The following is a 21,205-nucleotide window of genomic DNA, read 5'->3' on the forward strand; positions in this document are numbered from 1 at the left end:
CCCCTGCAGGGTCTAGAATTTCTAATCAATGTTGCATTCATTTAGTAAAACAGGAATTTCCCAATTTGGCTAACAATTATTATATACCCAAATCAATACAACCCATCAAAATCCTTATCTTCAGTTAATCATGCAGTAAGTATTTTTTTTTAATACAGAGTAACTTTGCACAGTGATATAGTGGTTGAAGAAGAACCAGGTGATGCAACTTCCAGAACAGGTAAGTTGACAAGGAGAGAAGACAAACTAGTGGTTGCCAGGGGAGAGGAAAGGTGATGGGGAAATGTGGGGTGAATGCTTAATGGGAATGGGTTGCCCTTTCAGGTAATGAAAATGTCCTGAAGCCAGGTAGAAGTGATCACTGCACACTCTGTAAATATACTATATGCCATTTAAATGTATACTTTAAAATGGTTAATAGCTAGTTTTCTGTTGAAATTTCACCTCAATAAAAAAAAAATATTTTAGGTGAACGTAGGTGGCTCGGTTGGTTAAGCATCTGACTCTTGATTTAGGTTCAGGCCATGATCTCAGGGTCATGAGGTTAAGCCCTGTGTTGGGCTCTGTGCTGAGCATGGAGCCTGCTTAAGATTCTCTCTCTCCCTCTCCCTCTGCCCCTCCCCCCTTCTCTCTCTCTCCTCTCTAAAAAAAAATTTTTTTAAATATATTTTAGGGGCGCCTGGGTGGCTCAGTCATTAAGCGTCTGCCTTCAGCTCAGGTCATGATCCTGGGGTCCTGGGATCGAGCCCTGCATCGGGCTCTCTGCTCGGCGGGAAGCCTGCTTCTCCCTCTCCCTCTGCCCCTGCTTGTGTTCCCTCTCTCGCTGTGTGTCTCTGTCAAATAAATAAATAAAATCTTTAAAAATATATATATACATATTTTAAAGAACTAGTGTTTTAAAAAATCAGATGTTTAAATCATGTTTTTTAAAAAGGCTTTAGAACGGTTCTATTCAATGAAAAAAAAATTATTATGTCCATAATACTTTTGCTAAAGGAAGTGTTAAAACATTCTTTTCTCCAATGCATTTTTTTCTCTCCAATGCATTTTAATACCATAATTGGAAATACAGGGTCAAAAACTCAAGTTTCCAAATTATATATTCTTAAATTTTACTCAGTATTCAGTGACTGGTAACTTCAAAATGCACATTTATCTGTGGAGTACTACTCAGCCATAAAAAAAGAATGAAATCTTGCCATTTGCAATGACATGGATGGAGCGAGAGAGTATTATACTAAGCAAATTAAGTCAGAGAAAAACAAATACCATATGATTTCATATGTGGAATTTAACAAAATAAAGAGAGAAGACAAACCAAGAAACAGACTCTTAACTATAGAGAACGAACTGAGGGTTACCAGAGGGGAGGTGGGTGAGTGGATGGATTCAATAGGTGATGGGGATTAAAGAGTGCACTTGTGATGAGCACCAGGTGTATGGAAGTGTTGAATCACTATATTGTACACCTGAAACTAATATAATACTGTATGTTAACTGGAATTTAAATAAAAACTTTAAAAAATAAAATGCACATCTGTCATAGATACACTGGGACAGAGACTGGGTTCTTAGATCAGTCCACAAAATCCTATTTAACCCACACTGTACTCATACTGTACAGAAATAGAACACTGATCTTTTTAAAAAGTATATGCTGGGAATTTCAAAAAAGGATTTGAAGGGGCCATGAAAAATAACAATAATGCATCTGAAAATTGGAAATGAAACAAGAAAAAAATGAATATGTTTAAAATTTGTATTAAGGGATGGAATTTTAAATCTGGTTTAATTAGAAGAGCTTACATGAAAACATCATGCTAAATGAACAAAGTCTGTCAAAAAAGACCGCATATTATAGGATTCTATTCTTATGAAATGTCCAGAATAGGCAAATCCAGTGAGACAGAAAGTAGATTCCTGGTTGTTCAGGGCTTGGTGAGACGTGGAGGTTAGACAGGTGATACCAAACAGAATGTGGTTTCTTCCTGAGGCGAGGAAAATATTCTAAAATTGACTGTGATGACGGCTGCACATATCTGAATATACTAACAACCACTTAACTGTACACTTAAGTGGGCAAATCACACAGTATATGAATTACATTTCAATCAAGCTTTTTATAAAAACAAAACAGAAGAGACTAAAGAGGTAGATGGGCAATTTGCAGAGATTTTAAGATGACATCAGATAGCTAACAATGATTACAGGATTTTCATTCCTAAATTTGTAGCTTCCTTTTTCTTACCACTAAGGCTTAGGATTTTAACTCACAAAGAGGGAAAAGATATCTCCTTGTATTAACTGGGTAAGAGTGAGAAAAACAGGTGAGACTCAGTGGAAACAGCACAAGCTGATAGGAGGGAGCAAAGGGCCAAGAGAGGGAAAAGTCAAGGAGGGAAAAAGCCTCAATGAAGAGGGGCAAGACAGCATGGAAGAGGTGCCCTCTGGAGCGGGAAAGCAGAGTTGTATGTTTATGGGAAAAAAAGAATGGACTCAGGTAGAATGAACAAAGCTATTTCATCTTTCACTCTAAGACAAAACAATGAAAGAAAAATACTGGTGAGGCAGTTCCCTGTGGTGGCCAGCAGGGGGTATCGTGAATCCAGGATGGTCTAGCTGCTGTCAAATTTGAGAAAAGGGGTAAATGGTTTGGGAAATAATTTGCAAATTGACCTTTTAACTCCATGTGGAACATTTGCAAATTCATGTTTCTAGGCTAACCTAAAGATTCCTTTTTACCAAAATATAATTTATAAAAGGTCTCCTTAGCAATTACATATTACCTATATTTAAAGTAAGTTAGAAAGGTTTTCTGTTTTTTTCTAGATGCATTGTTAAGAGTACTGTAGTAACAACACCTTAGATTCATACAATAATTCTTGACACCACCACTAAAATCATGGTCACTTTCATCTTTAATGTTTATGTACCCAGGACAGTGTTAAATAATGCAAAAGACAAAAAAGAGGAAAGTAGTTACTCTATCCTTTAGCAGGAGTTTAAAACCTTAGTAGGGAGATGAGGGGGGTCCATGAGGTAACATTTACACTATTTGATAAGTGACTTGGAAATCCAGGAAAAGACAAAGAGATCATTATTATGCTAAGGTTAGTCTAGCAAGGCCTCTTAAAGAGTCAGTCTTAAAAACTTTTCTAACTTTGGGGCACCTGGGTGCCTCAGTCAGTTAAGTGTCTGCCTTCAGCTCAGGTCCTCATCTCAGGGTCCTGGGATCGAGCCCCCCATCAGGCTCTCTGCTCAGTGGGGAGCCTGCTTCTCCCTCTCCTTCTGCCCCTTCCCTCCTGCTTGTGCTCTCTCTCTTCTCTGTGTCAAATATATAAAATCTTAAAAAAAATTTTTTTTCTAACTAAGTGTACAAAAGCCAAGGACCATTGTAGGCAGAGGGAACCACCTGAGCAATGTCAGAAAGAAATGTGTAAAACATGTGATATGAACCATAAAAAATCTGATTCAGTTAGGGAATGGAAAGAGAGTTAGAAAAATAAAATGACATCTGTGGAAACCTTTGCCTCTAAAAAAAATCAGAAGTATCCCATTAATAAGTCTATTACAGTTTTATAAAATAAGGAAGTAACAATAAAAGTTTGTCTTTTAAAAAGCTTTAAAAGTTTCATTTATTCATTCAATAAATATTTACTGAACAGCTAATATATGGTACACAGTAGTTACTGAGATTACTCTCTTCCTGCGCTAATGAAGCTTTTCTTTGTCTAGTAGGGAAGAAGGATACAAAGAGAGGGTTTGAGGTTTCTACAAGAAATAAAAAATGAAAAGTGTTATTCTATTTAATATAATCAAGTAACATATAATTATATGCTACAAAGAGTATTACAGAGAAACCTGACCAAATCCAGAAGATTTCGAATAAAATTCTCTAAGGAAGCAAAATCTGCACTGAACTCTAATGAATGAACAGACGTTAACAGGCAAAGATGTGGGAGAGAAATGGTTCAGTGGGCAGAGGAATGACATGTACCAGGACCTTGAGCTGAAAAGCAGGCTCTTTTGAGGAAAGATGTACAATGCGGCTGGAGGAAAACAAGCAAGGAGGGAAGAAGAGGACAAAAGAAGTCTGAGGCGAGGCTGGAGAGGCAGTCAAGAGCCAGCGCATGCTCAGTCTTACAGTCCTCATTAAAAATTTTGGCCTTCATCCTGAAAGAAAAGGAAAGCCACTGAGGGGTTATAGCAGAATCAGCCAACTATGGGAAAGATAGGAGGGACTACAAAGACACAGATCAAGTAAACTTTCATCCAAGTTAAACCAGGTCTCTGAAGAGAGTCAACTGGAGATTTTCAGTTTAGAGCAAACTTAACAGTTGAGATACAGATCTCTAATATTCATCCGGCATAGACTGGGCATTGTATTTTAAGAATAGAACACCTGTGCTCATTAAGAAGGAGGGAAACTGCTTACCTTTGGACTGCTGGCCTGAGGAAAAAAGATTAAAGTATAATTTGATAGCATTTTCCAGGGATTTTTATTTTTTAAAAACCAAGTATCAATTTGTCACTTACAAATATGGTATATAAATTAATCATGAAGATACCCTATTTTGCATTAAAAGGGGCTTTTAAGTCTCTAAAACTGATTAAATTCTTAATTTAAACCTATTTTAATTGTGATTAGTATCTGAAAAACCAATGAAAGTTAACAGAAGCCCAGGAAATATTTAAACATTACATTTAGAGAAAATTAATTTATTGAAACTGATTGAAATAACTGGACTATATTATACTATAGGCTATCATACTAACTGTATCTTGGTGCTTTGGTGAAGAGGGAGAAGATTCATTTTCAGGAAAGCAGGGTTTTGAGGCAGTTGGAGATTCCTACAAGAAATAAGTAATGAAAAATGTTACTCTATTTTATATCATTACATTTCTCCCTTTATTCACGGTGGGAGAGCTTAATAAGGGAAGCTCAAAAAATCTTTTCCTAGTTATTTCCTTTCTACATTCAGCTCTGAAACTAATATGACACTGATTTGCAAACTAGAGTTGTCTGAAAGTTTATGAAATATGGCATATTTTATGCTGATTATAGTTTAATTTAAATACTGCATACAGAATTAATAAAAAGAAATGATGCATGTTGCCTTAAAACCATGATGTTTTATCAGCCTGAACTGACCACATTTAAAATAGGTAAAATCTAAACACTTAGGGATAAAAATATAAGTCACCATACGAACTGGCTCCTGTTGCAGTCGGTATGAATACCCAGGACTAGGCAAGCCAATAGTCACAGGAATGATGTGGCAACTGCCAGAATGAGAACTTCATTTAAGTCAATGGCTATGTAAGACATTTAATTAAATTGCATTAATATTTAAAGTAATTTACAGGTAACTTTCCAATTATTAGGAAAAAAGCGAGATTTTTTTAAATGCAAAGAAGAAACTTTAAAGATTAATAACTCACCAGAAAAAAAAGAAGTTTTAATGTTTAAGCCTACAAAAATATATAATAGGAGCAAATCAATAATGTGTATTTTAAAAGCAATTCTGCTTTGTCAACATTAAAACACACTATGTGATTTCTACCACAGATGTTTGTAAGACTCTTCATAGAGGACAAGACTGAAAAAACACATTTTTGGTACCAACAGCCAAGCTCCATTTAAATCTTTTCCATTATCCTAAATGTTTTGAATAATCGCAGGAAAAGAAAATCAGAAAAATCATATGCCAACACCGATTATTAATTTTCTTATAAACCAAATAATGTCTTTGCAAATTCATCTCCACATCTCTATCAGTCTACTTTACCATGCTTATGAAACTGGACAAGGTACTGTTAACAAATCTGGGTATTCGTATTAAATCACAATACACAAACCATTAACACCATATCCATTCACTTGGAAAAAAGTCTTCAGGTTTATACCATATAAAATTTGTAAACACAAAAGCTAGATAGCAGTGAAAGCAGGGAAATCCTTGAAGGGACAACCTTACAAATCAAACATCCAAGGCCTATACTACTAGTGAAGAAAACATTAAAATCATATCAAATTATACCTTTACAAAAAAAATTATACATAATATCCGAATCCAGTATAGCCTCATTTAAGTATTTTTTTTCTGACCACTTCAGATGTTTCACTTTTCGATTTCTTGACTTCTAGGAGTGTCTAATACTAAAAGCTTGGAAAAAAGATGAAAGAAAGATCTGATGACCCACAAAGTAGAAAATAAGTGAATGGTAATCACAATTTATTTTTCATGGGATTATCAGTCCTATAGAAATAAAAACCACAGCAAATGGAGGAAAAATGTAAGTACAACAATTATAATTCCTATAACAAGGATTTCCCACATATATTCATGTATATTTCTAAATTTATGTGCATATCTAAATGTATTTTAAATGCCTACAACTAGCAGATTTTAGTAAAAACCATACATAGGCAGAAACAGATGCACCCACACATATACACACACACAGACATACACATCTACCTCCTCCAGTGTTGTCTGACAACTGAATTAGGACTTATATCATCAGAACAATATTTGCTACATAGTATTAGGTTTCTTTATTACATTTCAAGTTACACACCCTTTAACCCTCATAAGACATTGGTCAGCTAGTTTATTCAGGTACAGTCCCTCTTTCATAACCTCAAATCTTTTTTTTTTTTTTTTTAAGATTTTATTTATTTATTTGACAGAGAGAGACACAGCAAGAGAGGGAACACAAGCAGGGGGAGTGGGAGAGGGAGAAGCAGGCTCCCCGCCGAGCAGGGAGCCCGATGCGGGGCTCGATCCCAGGACCTCAGGACCCGGGATCACGACCTGAGTCAAACACAGACGCTTAACGACTGAGCCACCCTGGCGCCCCATAACCTCAAATCTTAAAAACATATATAGTAGGTGGTGATAATAAACAGAAAAGTTTACTTTATCTAGGATTCCATTTATAAAGGTTAAGGTGCAGGTAAAAAACAAAACATTTCCACCAAAAATAAGTCAGGGCGCCTGGGTGGCTCAGTTGGTTAAGCGATTGCCTTTGGCTCAGGTCATGATCCTGGAGTCCCTGGATCGAGTCCCGCATCGGGCTCCCTGCTCGGCAGGGAGTCTGCTTCTCCCTCTGACCCTCCCCGCTCTCATGTGCTCTCTCTCATTCTCTCTCTCAAATAAATAAATAAAATCTTTAAAAAAAAAAAAAAAAAAAAGTCAATCTCTGGTCTCAAGAAAATCATGCTCTCACAACTCTGAAACACTCAGATTATAAAAAGAAATGTCATGAGAACTTCAGGCAAGTTATTCTAATAACAGACTGAAAATAAATCTCAAAAAAGATTTTAAAAGAGTAAGAAATTATAAGTCTACATCAGCAAAATAATCATCCCTTTTGTTTTTAAAACGAAGAGGCAGTGGAGTTGGTTCAACAATGGCTTTTGCATTAGAGCATTATATATGACAACATTTACAAGCCTTCTGTGTACACTCAATTGTAATCTGGTTCCTGGAGTTAAATGAATTTTCCATTCAAATCTCTAGGAATCTTAGCTACTCATGTTATTCTCAATGCTAAATATTTTCAAGTATTCTTCAATAGCAGATTCCAGATTTCCTTTGATATGCCCTCTACATTCAAATCACATATTATCCTTACAAAATATAAATTACAAACTGGTCTACTACTTTCACTGTTGTTCTATTAGTCTATCTTATACACAATGTGTGTAGACCTTTTCTACAGCTGCACAAAAAGTCTTCCATTTAATTTCATGAAAACCAGCATTACAGTCACTAAAAAACAAACTTGTTTGGACTGATTGAGATAATTTATAAAGGAATTTACAAGTGAAAGTACCCAAACATAGAGAAATATGCCTTAAGAAAGTTCATTCTGTTTCCACTAACACACCTGAAAATGTAAGAAACCTGTTAATTATGCCAAAAGAGAAGTCTGATGGTAAAACAAAAAGAGAGTCCCCAGTGACAAATATCTTTTTAAAATAAGGTTTTTAGAAGGGGGGTGGGAGGATGGGTTAGCCTGGTGATGGGTATTAAAGAGGGCACGTTCTGCATGGAGCACTGGGTGTTATATGCAAACAATGAATCATGGAACACTACATCAAAAACTAATGATGTAATGTATGGTGATTAACATAACATAAAAAATAATAATAATAATACGGTTTTTAGAGTGTTACCACCACCCTCACATTTTTACATTAGTATGGCTAATGTTCTACAAATTCATACGCATTTCCTACTCCATCCCCAAAATGAAGCTACAACATAAAAAGTCACATGGAAGGTAAAAACTTTATGGGTTTTCCATTCTGATGTTTGCATCAAAATTTATCCCTTATTTGAAACAGAGAACATTACTTCTCAGATTAATAAAAGAAGTCCTTTGTGCAGAGAACAATTAGGGAAACAGAAGAGTGGGATTCCAATTCTCCCACAGGATGAAGAAATTAATTAAATGTCTTTACTAGTAAAGCCTCCCAGAGACTGAAGACAAACAATAACAGATATATGACTGGGTTTTGCTAACAGGATTATCAAAAATATCTACCACCTCCTAGGCTCAAATATACACATTATTAAGCCACAGGTGAGTCAGTCCACTGTGCAAAAATCGATAAACTACAAAACCTAAACCCATTCCAGGACAAACTGACGCTATACACAATAAAACAATAGTTACCAAAGTATGAGATGCAGCTAAGGAAAATAAAGAATAAAAAGAACATTCAATATTCTCAACAGATTTTCTCAAGAAGTTCTACCTTGTCATTAGTGTCCAACACAATGGTGCTATGTCTCCACTTTGTTAATACAATTGGTTCTTGCAGCCGCCTGTCCAGGCTTCTACTTTTAATTATTTCTCTTTGCTGCTGGGATGAAGCATTATACTAAAAAAACAAACAACAACAAAAAAACCTCATAAATAATAGAAACAAAAGTGGAATCTAAACATGACATTTGATGTTCAGCAAAGTTCATCACAGGAATTTTGCTGGCCTGTTTTCTCATCCTTGACCACGTTGTGGCCCAACTGAGATGATCAAAGATTTTGGTGTTGGAGAGACCAAGTTACCGTTACTTTGGCAAAATATTTAGTCTCCCTATGTCTCAGTTTCATCAACTGTAAAACAGACATAACAGAAATATCATCTCATTCACAGACGTGTTATAAAAATTAAGCAGTATAAAAAAGGCCAAATATTGCCCTAATAGTGGGTTCCCAATAAGATATTAGTTATCATAATTTATAAAATGAGGTCATTGGACAAACTATTTTTTTTAAGGTTCCTTCTACCTTGAAAATCCACGAGTCCAATTTTTGGTTTAGGTTTTAAAAATGATGATTACATATACAACAGTATCCCCACATTTAAAGGGTTGTTTGTTTTTGCTTTCATTTATAGGCCAAACATACTATTATTTGTTTCTCTGAAGTTGTGAAACATAACCAGGTCAGAAGGCAGAAACAGTTCTAGTTTGAAAGACCAATCCTGAATATATCAGTTGTGTACAAAGAATAGATAATAACTGCTCCCCCATAACATCTAAAATTAAGAACACATTATCAATAATTAAATCATGTGTTTGAAATGTCAAGTAGATTGATCACCAAGCATAAACATTTCAGAAATGTGAGGTTTAAGAGGTATGCTGTTTTATACAGCCTATTTTAATAAATTATAAATAATTAAATGACAAAAGAAAATTAAAGGCTATATTCTTCTCCTGAAAGCAAAGGATACCTAATACCTATCTACTTCTCCCACCCCTAAAAAGCCCAGTAAATCTTAAAATTTTAATGATTCATTAGAATTTCAGTAAAATTAAGAATGTTTTTAATATTAAAAAAAAATCTTCCAACATCTTTCTCCACACTATGCCATTTCTTTACTCCCCAAAATGAGGCTACACACACCCCCCAAACTATCTCCCAAATCTGTTACTTCATTCTTCACATTAAAATTTGCCAAAGCTAGGCAATCACATATGGCATTTGCTTTTAAATTACCGCTGCTTAACAAACAGCAATCTTAAAATTCATCACAGAAGTTCACAAAGGGATCATTTCTAGGATGAACAAAGATGAAACTTAAAGGCTACCCCTCAAAAAATTCTGTGCCAGAAATCTCTTAGTGAAAAGAGACCTAAACAGAGCTATATTTTCAATAGAATCATCATTAGCAATAATTAAAATGTATAGTTGTGTAAACACATGTGTATGAACTTTAACAGATACAACTACCTTAGCTTATGAGCTTTGTAATTAGTACAGTTGTTTAGAAATCCTTTCTATGTGGAAACAAAAATAATGTGAAACTAAACTGGGCAATAATCACAATGATAAATGTGCTGGTAGTTTTACCAGGCAACAGTATATTCACAAAAACAAAGTATAAATAAAATGTCAGATATAAAATATAGTCTAGTTAACAAGATGGCTAAGTTTAAAACTTTTCCCCCCAAAAAACCAAACTTTTCTAATCCCTTTAAAAATACCATTTTTTAAGAATTTTAGATGAATTTTTATTTGAATTATTTCAAACATATACAAAAGAATAAAGACTATAATGAAAACCCACCATCGAGTTTTAGCGTATCTAATATAAAACAATTGCTTTAGGTACCTTAAAAAAAAAAAAGAAAGAAAGAAAATATAGACCTATTAGATGCCCTCTGAATATATCTTCCAGATTCCATTCCTCTCCCTCTTTTCCCCAGTAGCACCACAGAACTCAATGGTCAACACTGTCATCACACTTTAATATATACTTATTTATCTATAAATACACATACTTGTAGAGTTTTTATAAATGGAGTCCTACCACATGCATCATTCTTCAATTTGCTTTTTGCATTCAATATGTTATTTTACAAAGCATATCCATGCTGATGAGTATGCAGTTCTAACTTATATTTTCACTGCTATATATATTACATTGTATGTAGATACAATTTAACCGTTTTGCTATAAATGGACATGTCTAAAGCAGTAATACTAATTTACACTTCTACCAGCAGAACAGATTGGTTTGCACAACCTTATTTGGTACTACTGAATTTATATGCGTTGGTGTATATAAAATAAAGGTTAAGTACACATACACATTAAAAAAATGTGAGAAGTGAAATGTTAGCTTGTTGTTTTAATTTACATTTTCTGATTACCTGTAAATTTGGACACCTTTTCACATATTTATTTCATGTATTTCCTCTTCCGGTATTGCTTAGTCATGTATTTTGCCCAATTTCAACTGGGCTTTTTTTTACTCTTACAGAAAAGAAAGGACCAGGAAGTTCTTGATGTATTTTGGCTTCAAAGCATTTTTGTAAGCTACATGAGTTGAATATACCTTCTCCTAGTCTATAGCTCAGCTTTTTCCCTTTGTGTATGGTACTTTTTATATTAGAAAGTATTTTTGTTTAATTTGATGTAATCACATCTGTCAATCTTTCCTTTTATAGTTTTTCCTTATTATAGTTTTAAGAAATCCTTCCCACTCTGAAGTCAAAGATAGTTTTTATATATCCTTCTGTAGCCTTTAGAATTTGCTTATTACATTTACATCTCTGATCTACCTGGAATTAATCATTAAGTGTGAAGTGAGGTCAAGATCTACATGTCAGGGGCGCCTGGGTGGCTCAGTCATTAAGCGTCTGCCTTCGGCTCAGGTCATGAACTTAGGGTCCTGGGATCGAGCCCTACATCCAGCTCCTTGTTCAGCTGGGAGCCTGCTTCTCCCTCTCCCACTCCCCCTGCTTGTGTTCCCCTCTCTAGCTGTCTCTGTCAAATAAATAAAACCTTTTAAAAAAAGGGATCTACACTTCATTTTTCACGTGAATAACCAAAAATCTTAGCAACATTTATAGCAGACTCCATGCTTAATCCATTGATTTGTGATGTTACATGTAAGCTTTCTATTCTGGTTTATTTCTAAACTGGTCTATTTCTCTATATGTGTGCTCTTACTATCCCATCTTAATCACCGTAACAAGAAGCCCATCCCTCACATGCCCCACCCATTTTCAGGAATACTTTGGGTTCTTCATAGACCTTTGTTTGTAAATAAAATTTAGCATCAGTTCCCAAAAAGGTGGAGAGGGAGAAAGTAAATGGAAATACAGTGAACTTATAAATTAATGTGGACACTGCTATAACACTGAGCCTCCCAATCCAAAATCATAATGGTATATTGCACCATTCATTCAGGTTTTACGTCCTTCAATTCAGCTCTGAAATTTTCTTAAGATCTTACACACCAGAGCACCTGGGTGGCTCAGTCGGTTAAGTGTCTGCCTTCGGTTCAGGTCATAATCTCAGTGTCCTGGGATCAAGCCCCACATCAGGCTCCTTGCTCAGCGGGGAGTCTGCTTCTCTCTCTCCTTCTCCCCCTCCCCCCACTCATGCTTGCGCACAAGCTCTCTCTCTTGCTAATAAATAAAATCTTTAAAAAAAAAAGATCTTACAAACCTTTAATAGGCATATTCTTAGTTACAACTCTTCCTACTGCTACTGCTGGTAATGAAATTTATTTGTCACATCTCAAGCCTCACTTTTTACTAGAGAGATGGGTAGTTTTTTTTTTTTTTAACATTTTATTTATTTATTCTCTAGAGAGAGTGAGAGAGAGAGAAAAAAAGAGAGAGCACAAAGCCAAGGGGAGAGGCAGAGGGAGAAACAGACTCCCCGCTGAGCTGTGAGCCTGACACAGGGCTCAATCCCAGGACCTCGGGATCATGACCTGAGCTGAAGGCAGACACTTAACTGACTGAGCCACCCACGCACCCCAAAAGATGGGTAGTTTTTATGTTGATTTTATATCCAGCAACTCAACAGCTTTGAGTTTGTAAATTCTCTTGATTTTTCTAATAATCAAAACAACTGTATCTCTTCTCAATTTTTACTTTACTGTTGAATAGAAGCAGTGATTTTAAAAAGTTCAAATCTAGTTCCTAATTCTAATGAGAAAGCTTCTGTAACTTCACAATTAAGTATGAAATTTACTGTAGATTATTTGACAAATAACCTTTAGCATGATGTAATACAGCACTACATCTGAAATGATTTTCTTGTAGAAGCAAATAGTGGGTCATGGTTTTTTATCATTTCTGAAAAATTTTTAAATATATTTTTTTTTAATTTTATTTATTTATTTGACAGAGACAGACACAGCGAGAGAAGGAAGACAAGCAGGGGGAGTGGGAGAGGGAGAAGCAGGCCTCCCGCGGAGCAGGGAGCCCGATGCGGGGCTCGATCCCAGGACCCTGGGATCATGACCTGAGCTGAAGGCAGACGCTTAACGACTGAGCCACCCAGGCGCCACTTCTGAAAAATTTTTAACAGGTGTGTTTAGACATTTAATGTAATTATATACATTAGGATTCAAGTCTGCCATTCTATTTTCTATCCTGTTATTCATTTGAGTTTCTCCTTTCCCGCCTTCCTGTGGGCCACTTGAAAAGTTTTTACTATTACATTTTAATTCATCTATAGTTTCTTGAGTCTATATTTTGTTAGTTTTTTAGTGCTTGTTCTAGGGATTACAATTCACATGCTTAATTTATCACAGTCTAACAGTATCAACCTTTCACGATTTCAAATGAAATGCAGAAATCTTACCAACAACTACATCTCTTCACTCTCCCCTCTTTACGGTATAAGTATCATCTCTACCTACAATGAGTACTTCAGAAATGTTTCAATTTTTGTTTTGAATGTCAAACAATCTTTAAAACTCAAGACAAGTCTCCTCAGATATTCACCCTTTCCATTGTACTTTCTTCATTCCTGATGTTTCAGGTTTTCTTCAGTTATCATTTCCCTTCTGTGTGAAGGACTTCCTACAGCAATTGTCTGAGAACATGATGCTGGTAATAAACCTCTTAGTTTACTTTCATTTGAAAATGTCTTTATTTTACTTTCATTCCTGAAGGGCATTTTTGTTGGATGTACAATTATGGGTTTACAGTTTTTTCTTTCAGCATCTGAAAAATGTTATACACTTCCTTCCGGCTTCATGATTTCTGATAAGACATCCACTGCCCTTCAAATCATTATTACCCTATAGGTACTGTGTTGTTTCATCAAGCTGCTTTCAAGATTATTTTAGGGGGGAAGAAAAGGGGGAGTCTTTAGTTCTCAGAAATCTGAGTACTATGTGTCTAGATGGATTTCTTTAGGTCTATCCTGTTTATTAGGTGTTGCTCAACTTCTTGATTTCTGTTGGTCTTTTGCCAAATTTGGGATGTTTTCAAACATTGTTTCTGCAAGTATTTTTCAACCTCACACTCTTTCTCTTCTTCTTCTAGAACTCCAATGAAATGAATGTTAGGTCTTTTGTATTTTCCCAAAGATCTCTGAAGCTCTGTTCATTTTTTAATTTTTAATTAAATTTTTTTGGGGCGCCTGGATGGCTCAGTCGGTGAAGCGTCTGCCTTCGGCTCAGGTCATGATCCCAGGGTCCTGGGATGGAGCCCTGCATCGGGCTCCCTGCTCAGAGGCAAGCCTGCTTCTCCCTCTCCCACTCCCCCTGCTTGTGTTCCCTCTCTTGCTGTGTCTCTCTCTGTCAAAAAAATAAAATCTTTAAAAAATTTTTTAATTAAATTTTTAATTTTTAATTATATTTTTTAGTGCACATGCCCATTTCAATACTATACTTTGTGATACATTTGCTCACAAATCATCAGGGAAAGCAAGTCATATGACTCAGGTAACAGCAGAATATACTCCCACCCACAGTGGGAGGCCTCTACAAAGGTAAACAGCAAAGAGCACTGATACAGGAATGGGTAAAGAACGGATCCAAAGATGCAATCTATCAGAGCAGGTAATCTGGTCTTTTACCCTTTGATAGCTGTTATAATTGTCTCCCTATATTGAAGTTCTGCACATCCAGTAAAACTTGTCAACATATAAATTTATTTTTATTTATCCTGGTCAGTATTTAAGGCATATTTTCCAGTTATAGACTCATGCTTTCCTTCAGTTTTAGAAAATTCCTAGAAATTATATTTTTAAATATTATTTCCCCATCTTTCATCCATTCTCTCCTCTGGAATTCCTAGTTTACGAATATAGGAAACTTCCCACCCATCTTTCATTTCTCTTAACTACGCTTTAGTATTTATTATCTTTCTGCCCTTCTGTCTGTAGTTTATACTACTGACTGCACTTTTTAATTGCACTTTTTAATACTAGCTTTTTCATCTGAAATATTTCTATTTTTCATCATATTCACCTATTCAGATATCATTTGTTTTTATTTTTCATAATTTCTTGTTTTTATTTTTTATTTTATTTTTTTGGTGCGCAGCAAAGCAAAGTTTACTGAGTGATAGCACAAAGCTCCCGAAGAGGAAGGTACCCAAGAGGGTTGCCCTTCTTGTTCTTTTGAAATGAAAGCCTTCATTTAACTCCAGACATCTACAATATATTTAAAGTCTGTATTTAAGTTATTAACAAAATTAATTTCAACTGGAGTACAATGTTCTGATTCTTGATTTTTTTCATGTTTATATTAGCATTGGGTTCTTCATGTGTTTTACTTGGAATTTTGAATACCAGACTCATTTTGAGTGGGAGATGTTTTGTTTTGTTCTCTTTTAATTCATCCTTATTTTTCCCTCCCAGTCCTTCCTCTAGTCTAGTTTTATGGTCCCCTTCACCCACACCTTATCTAGAGCTAGGTATGCATAAATGTATGTGTGTACATATTTTGTCTCACTTAGCTGTCATATGTACATGCTTCTTCTTTCCAGATTTATAGCAAACTCCTTGAGGATAAAGACCATGCCCTGTGCATTTGCATTCATGATAACATCTATACAGTGCTGACCACCAAAGATGTACTCAGAAAACAGTAGCTAAGTTTCTAATATCTGCACTGGGAGTTACAAAACCATCTGACAGAACTTATTTTGGATTTACTAAGTAGAGGTTCTAAAACATTTTGCCTTATTTCCTCATTCCCACTGTACCCAAATCAAACCTTCTCCCCACATTCAATTTAATTAGAAGTTCAAGAAACTGCCCGTTCTGACTTTATCCTAAGTGGCAAATGGTGGCAGAAAATGAGTTAATACCACAAAACTAATGGCTCAACAATGATCACAATCAGCATCCATTTCCACTGTTGTGGAACTACCCTGAAAGGTTTTGATATGACTCAGTTCTTTATTTCTTTCACCCAGGACATCTCCACAAGTAGGTATCTTAATGTTGAACCTATAAGTCTTCCGACCAGGGAGAGTATAGGAGTTAATACAAAAACAAATAGAAATATTTAGCTATGAGTTAAGTATAGGTTCCAAATTGCTCCTTATATAGGGTCATCCAGGAAGCCTTTTCTTTCAATGGACCCCGACCTGGGACAAATCACTCAAAAGAAGTCTTGTGTTTGATCTCAGTACTCCACGCAGTCAGAAACTACTATGAAGGAAGATGCAATACAACAAAAGATTCTTCTACAACTCAAATGTTGAGGTACTGATAGGAGCTACAATTAGAATTTGTCAAGTGGAACAAAAATTTCATATGTTTAAATTATTTAATTATTATATTAATAAAATATTGTTCTTCTATAATCTAAATCATTTTCAATGAACTAAACCTTCAGCAGATTTATCTTCTGGTATCTTTAAGTCAAAATCTGAATGCGTATTTTAGAAGCCCAATAGAACCAATCAATGTCACATAGTTTTCAATATTGAATAGTTATATCCCCACATATATATTCCTTTCCCAGCACATAGGTATTACATATTTTGGCTCCCACTATCCATAAGATTTTTCTTTCCAATTTAATCACTAAATAGGATTGTATTTATAAATGGTACCAGTTTTGAAAAATAGCTGATGTATTCTATAATTTCTTCCCAGTTCATTCACAAATAAAAATATTGTTAATCTTATCTTTTCTCCTGAAGGTTGAAAATAGCCATATTAAACTTGGAATATTATTTCCCACTAAAAAGTTTTATTAAGAGACAAACTGGGAAAATAAAGTTAGGCCATTTCATATCCAATTCTTTGTGAAACAAACAACCAAAAAGACCCCCTAAAAAACCACAACAAAACAAAACCAACACCTCACAAACAAAAAAACCCAAACTGTTGCTAGAGTATCATTCAACTGCTATTCTCTGGTTTATAAAACACTATAGGATTTTGAGGGGTTGGTACAACTTCAAAGTTTAAAAGGTAAATATGGTTTTATCTGCAGAATCAGATTCCAAAAGTACTAATTAATGATGAAAATGGAAAAAATTCATGAATGTTTTACTGCATTATATTTCATAATTTTAAAGAGTGATAACAGAAAACTTCCAAGCATGAAATATGTGAGGAGCAATTTATGGCACTTTTAATATATTTTTATTTGGGTCTTTATTCATTCTTGGTATTATTTTATGGTTAATTTTTTTTTTTTTAAAGATTTTATTTATTTATTTGACAGAGAGACAGCGAGAGAAGGAACACAAGCAGGGAGAGTGGGAGAGGCAGAAGCAGGCTTCCCGAGGAGCAGGGAGCCCGATGCGGGGCTCGATCCCAGGACTCTGGGATCATGACCTGAGCCGAAGGCAGACACTTAATGACTGAGCCACCCAGGCGCCCCTGGCTCATTTTAAATAAAAACAATGTGACAGGCACCTGGGTGGCTCAGTCAGTTAAGTATCCGCCTTCAGCTCAGGTCACGATCCCAGGGTCCTGGGATGGTGCCCAGCATTGGGGTCTCTGCTCAGTGGGAAGCCTGTTTCTCCCTTTCCCTCTGCCTGCCACTCCCCCTGTTTATGCTATCAAATAAATAAATAAAATCTTAAAAAAACAAAAAACAAAACCAATGTGACAAAACCATGGAGACAATAAAAAGATCAGTGGTTGGCAGGGGCTGGGGGAGGTAGTGAACAGAGGATTTTTAGGGCAGTGAAAATACTTTGTATGATATGATAATGAAAGACATGTCTGTATACATTTGTCCAAACCCACAGAATATACAACACCAAGAATGAACCCTAAGGTAGACTATGGACTTTGGGTGATTATGACATGTCAAGGTAGGTTCATCCTTAGTAAAGAATAGACCATTCTGGTGAGTGATGTTGATAACGGGGGAGGTTGTGCATGTGTAGGAGGAACTAGGGATATAAGAGAAATCTCTGTACCTTCGTCTCACTTTTACTGTAAACCTGTAACTGTTCTAAAAAAATTAAGCCTTAAAAAAAAAAAAGCCCACAATGTGATATATCTTCATAACTCTTTGCATGTGAGTTTTGTAATTAAAATATAAAAGTTATCATCAATAACACTAATGTTATGTTGCAAACAGCATTATTTTCAAAAAACAATCCTATTGTCTATATGTAAAATTTTAATACAACTTCTCATTTTGAAAGTATTAAAAAATGGTTAAAAATAGTTTTTTCTGGGGCGCCTGGGTGGCTCAGTTGGTTAAGTGTCTGCCTTCGGCTCAGGTCATGATCCCAGGGTCCTGGGATCGAGTCCCACATCGGGCTCCCTGCTCAGTGGGGAGCCTGTTTCTCCTTCTCCTTCTGCCTGCCTCTCTGCCTACTTGTGCTCTATCTCTCTGTCAAATAAATAAATAAAATATTTAAAAAAATTTTTTTTTCTGCTGAGTTGGGCAAAAGAGAAAGTACTTGTGAAAATACATGCTAAAATACATGTAAAATATGGAAATACAAAAGCTTATTTGAAGATCTGACAAGGCTTTTTAACACAAGAAAATTCTGGGGCTGTACTTATAGCTAAATTAATCAAAAGAATTATTATTTCCTTTATCCTCACCACCGACCCCTGAACCCTGCGCCAAGTTTGCATTATAGCAACCTACATCATTCCTTGGTATCTTAGCATTTTAAAAGCTCTCAGACTTATAATGGAGTTCTTATGCTACTAGCTCAAGATAGGTCACAAAGGTGTTCTTAATAATCGAGTACTGGCTGTATATCTTATTATACTAGTATCAAGCCTTACAATTTCATAAAATACAGGCCAGATAACATTCACATAGGAAGAAACCACAATTATCACTACTTTACTAGACAGTGTTTTCCAACCTTCAAGTTAGTAACATCTAGTGATTTTTTTTCTATATCCATGTATCTTTATACTAATAGTACTTTTCTTTAAATTGACTTACTTTGGCAAAAAGACAATTTCTTTAAAAATTGAAGTCTATCTAACGCTATAGATATGTCTACTAACACTGTCATTTTCTAAAACATCAACATTTAATATCAATTAAAATTTAAACATTTGCTCAGATATCATTTAAAATTATCTCAATACTAATAGTGACAAGCACATGACCACTTTGAAACCCACTGCCTTAAGATAAACTCAGCACTGATGTACTTATCTGAAAAAAGGTATCCAGTGAAACCCCAGAAAATCTCAGCACATGCTGCTAATGACTGACACAATTACAACACATATTTACATACGAAAATAAACTGGAATACTGAGTTGCTTTTTTCTCTTAAAAAAAAAAAAGATTAGATGTAAGATTAACCTCATGTAGAAAATTCAATATATGTAAGTTGACTAGATGTAAGATGGCCTTATTGGCACTGAAGGAAATTCTTATTTCTAGGAATGATGAACAACTGATTTCAAGTTAAACCAAAAGAATTTTTGAATAGGAATTATCAGTATTATATAGCAAAGATCATACACATCTTAGAAAAATGTAGCCAAAGGATTCTCAATAAATTCCAAAAAAAAAGTTTCGCTTTTTAGGGCGCCTGGGTGGCTCAGTTGGTTAAGTGACTGCCTTCGGCTCAGGTCATGATCCTGGAGTCCCGGGATCGAGTCCCGCATCGGGCTCCCTGCTCGGCGGGGAGTCTGCTTCTCCCTCTGACCCTCCTCCCTCTCATGCTCTCTGTCTCTCATTCTCTCTCTCTCAAATAAATAAATAAAATCTTAAAAAAAAAAAAAAAAAAAAAAAGTTTCGCTTTTTAAAAGCTGAATAAAAATTTTACAGTAAATCTACTGAGGCCATTTTCAGATATTATTTTATCTACTGCTTTAAAATAGAAATTCAATGTTAAGGTTTATTACCTTCGGCAATTCCCATTCCGAACGAGATCCATCTGCACTGTAGTAATATTGTCTACCTTGATCATCAACATGCTTGAGCCACTACAAAAACAAAACAGATGTAAAACAACAAACACAAAAACCAAAAAAAGTGTTATTTTTTAAATTTAAGTAAAAGTGAGTTTAAGCTTATACAACCAGAGATATTAGACATTTTTCTTGTGAATTTTATTCTACTTCCTCAAGAACACCGTAAAAAAAATTTACAAACTTATACTAATAGATTTGTATTTTAAGTTTGGTAAGAGTAAGTAAACTCAATATTAAATGTGAATTTATTTCCTCTTTCTTCCAGTGTCAAGCTAGTTCCAATGTCAAGCACCACTTAACATAAGAAAATATAACATAAAGACACACAGATATACATATACACTGGACACAGTGCCACACTCACTCTGAAAACAGGGTTGAGAAATGAACAAAGAGAATTTTTTTTAAATCTTCAAATATAAAACTACTGAACAATTTAAGCCAAACTTCATGCAAGCCCTTAGGAATTACCTCCTTCAGCCAACACATTTCTCACTCAGTATCATTTAAATAACACTAATAATAAAACTTCATACGATATGATACAGGGACTATGAGGGGCAAAAGACTAAGTACTGCTAATTTAACAAATGATCTTAAATGTGAAATACATGAAATATGCATTCCCAAACTACTTCATCATAAAGTACTAGATTCATGGTTTTTGTTTTACATAACTTGGTTATAAAAGAAAAAGGAGTATAGAAAGTGAGATGGTGTATCATAGTGACACATGCTGAGAACACTATTCCTAAAATACCATTCCTCAAGAAAAATATAAAGAAATATGCTTACTGAAGAAGTCTAAACAGAATGACACTCAGTAGGTCTACTCTTAAAAAGATCTGTCTCAAACAGTTTTGACACCACAAAAATCAGTGTAATTATAAGCAATTTATAACCATGAATCAGTAGTTACATAATGAGTTTTCATGTTGTCAACTGGCATGATTTCAGAATTACAATAAAGAATATTTTCATGCATTTTTAAAATACTACTAAAACTTCAGTACACAACTATTTCATGAAAGGATTCTGACCAAAAAACTAGATG

General features: G+C 35.1%; 1 protein-coding gene across 2 annotated transcripts in view; it reads right to left on the reverse strand.

The window, feature by feature from the left end:
- The window catches only part of ARHGAP12 (Rho GTPase activating protein 12), a 123,486-nt gene that overhangs the window by 30,281 nt on the left and 72,000 nt on the right, over nt 1-21,205 (reverse strand). The window contains exons 7-9 of one of the 2 annotated variants that reach the window (XM_032395835.1): nt 20,083-20,163; nt 8,771-8,896; nt 4,777-4,851 (exon numbers count right to left, since the gene is read on the reverse strand). In XM_032395835.1, the coding sequence (XP_032251726.1) occupies nt 4,777-4,851; nt 8,771-8,896; nt 20,083-20,163 (282 nt within the window). The remainder of the gene's footprint in view (nt 1-4,776; nt 4,852-8,770; nt 8,897-20,082; nt 20,164-21,205) is intronic. The other variant, XM_032395836.1, reaches the window with a different exon arrangement.

Source organism: Phoca vitulina, unplaced genomic scaffold, assembly GCF_004348235.1.
Source record: "Phoca vitulina isolate PV1807 unplaced genomic scaffold, GSC_HSeal_1.0 scaffold88, whole genome shotgun sequence".
Classification (NCBI taxonomy): domain Eukaryota; kingdom Metazoa; phylum Chordata; class Mammalia; order Carnivora; family Phocidae; genus Phoca; species Phoca vitulina.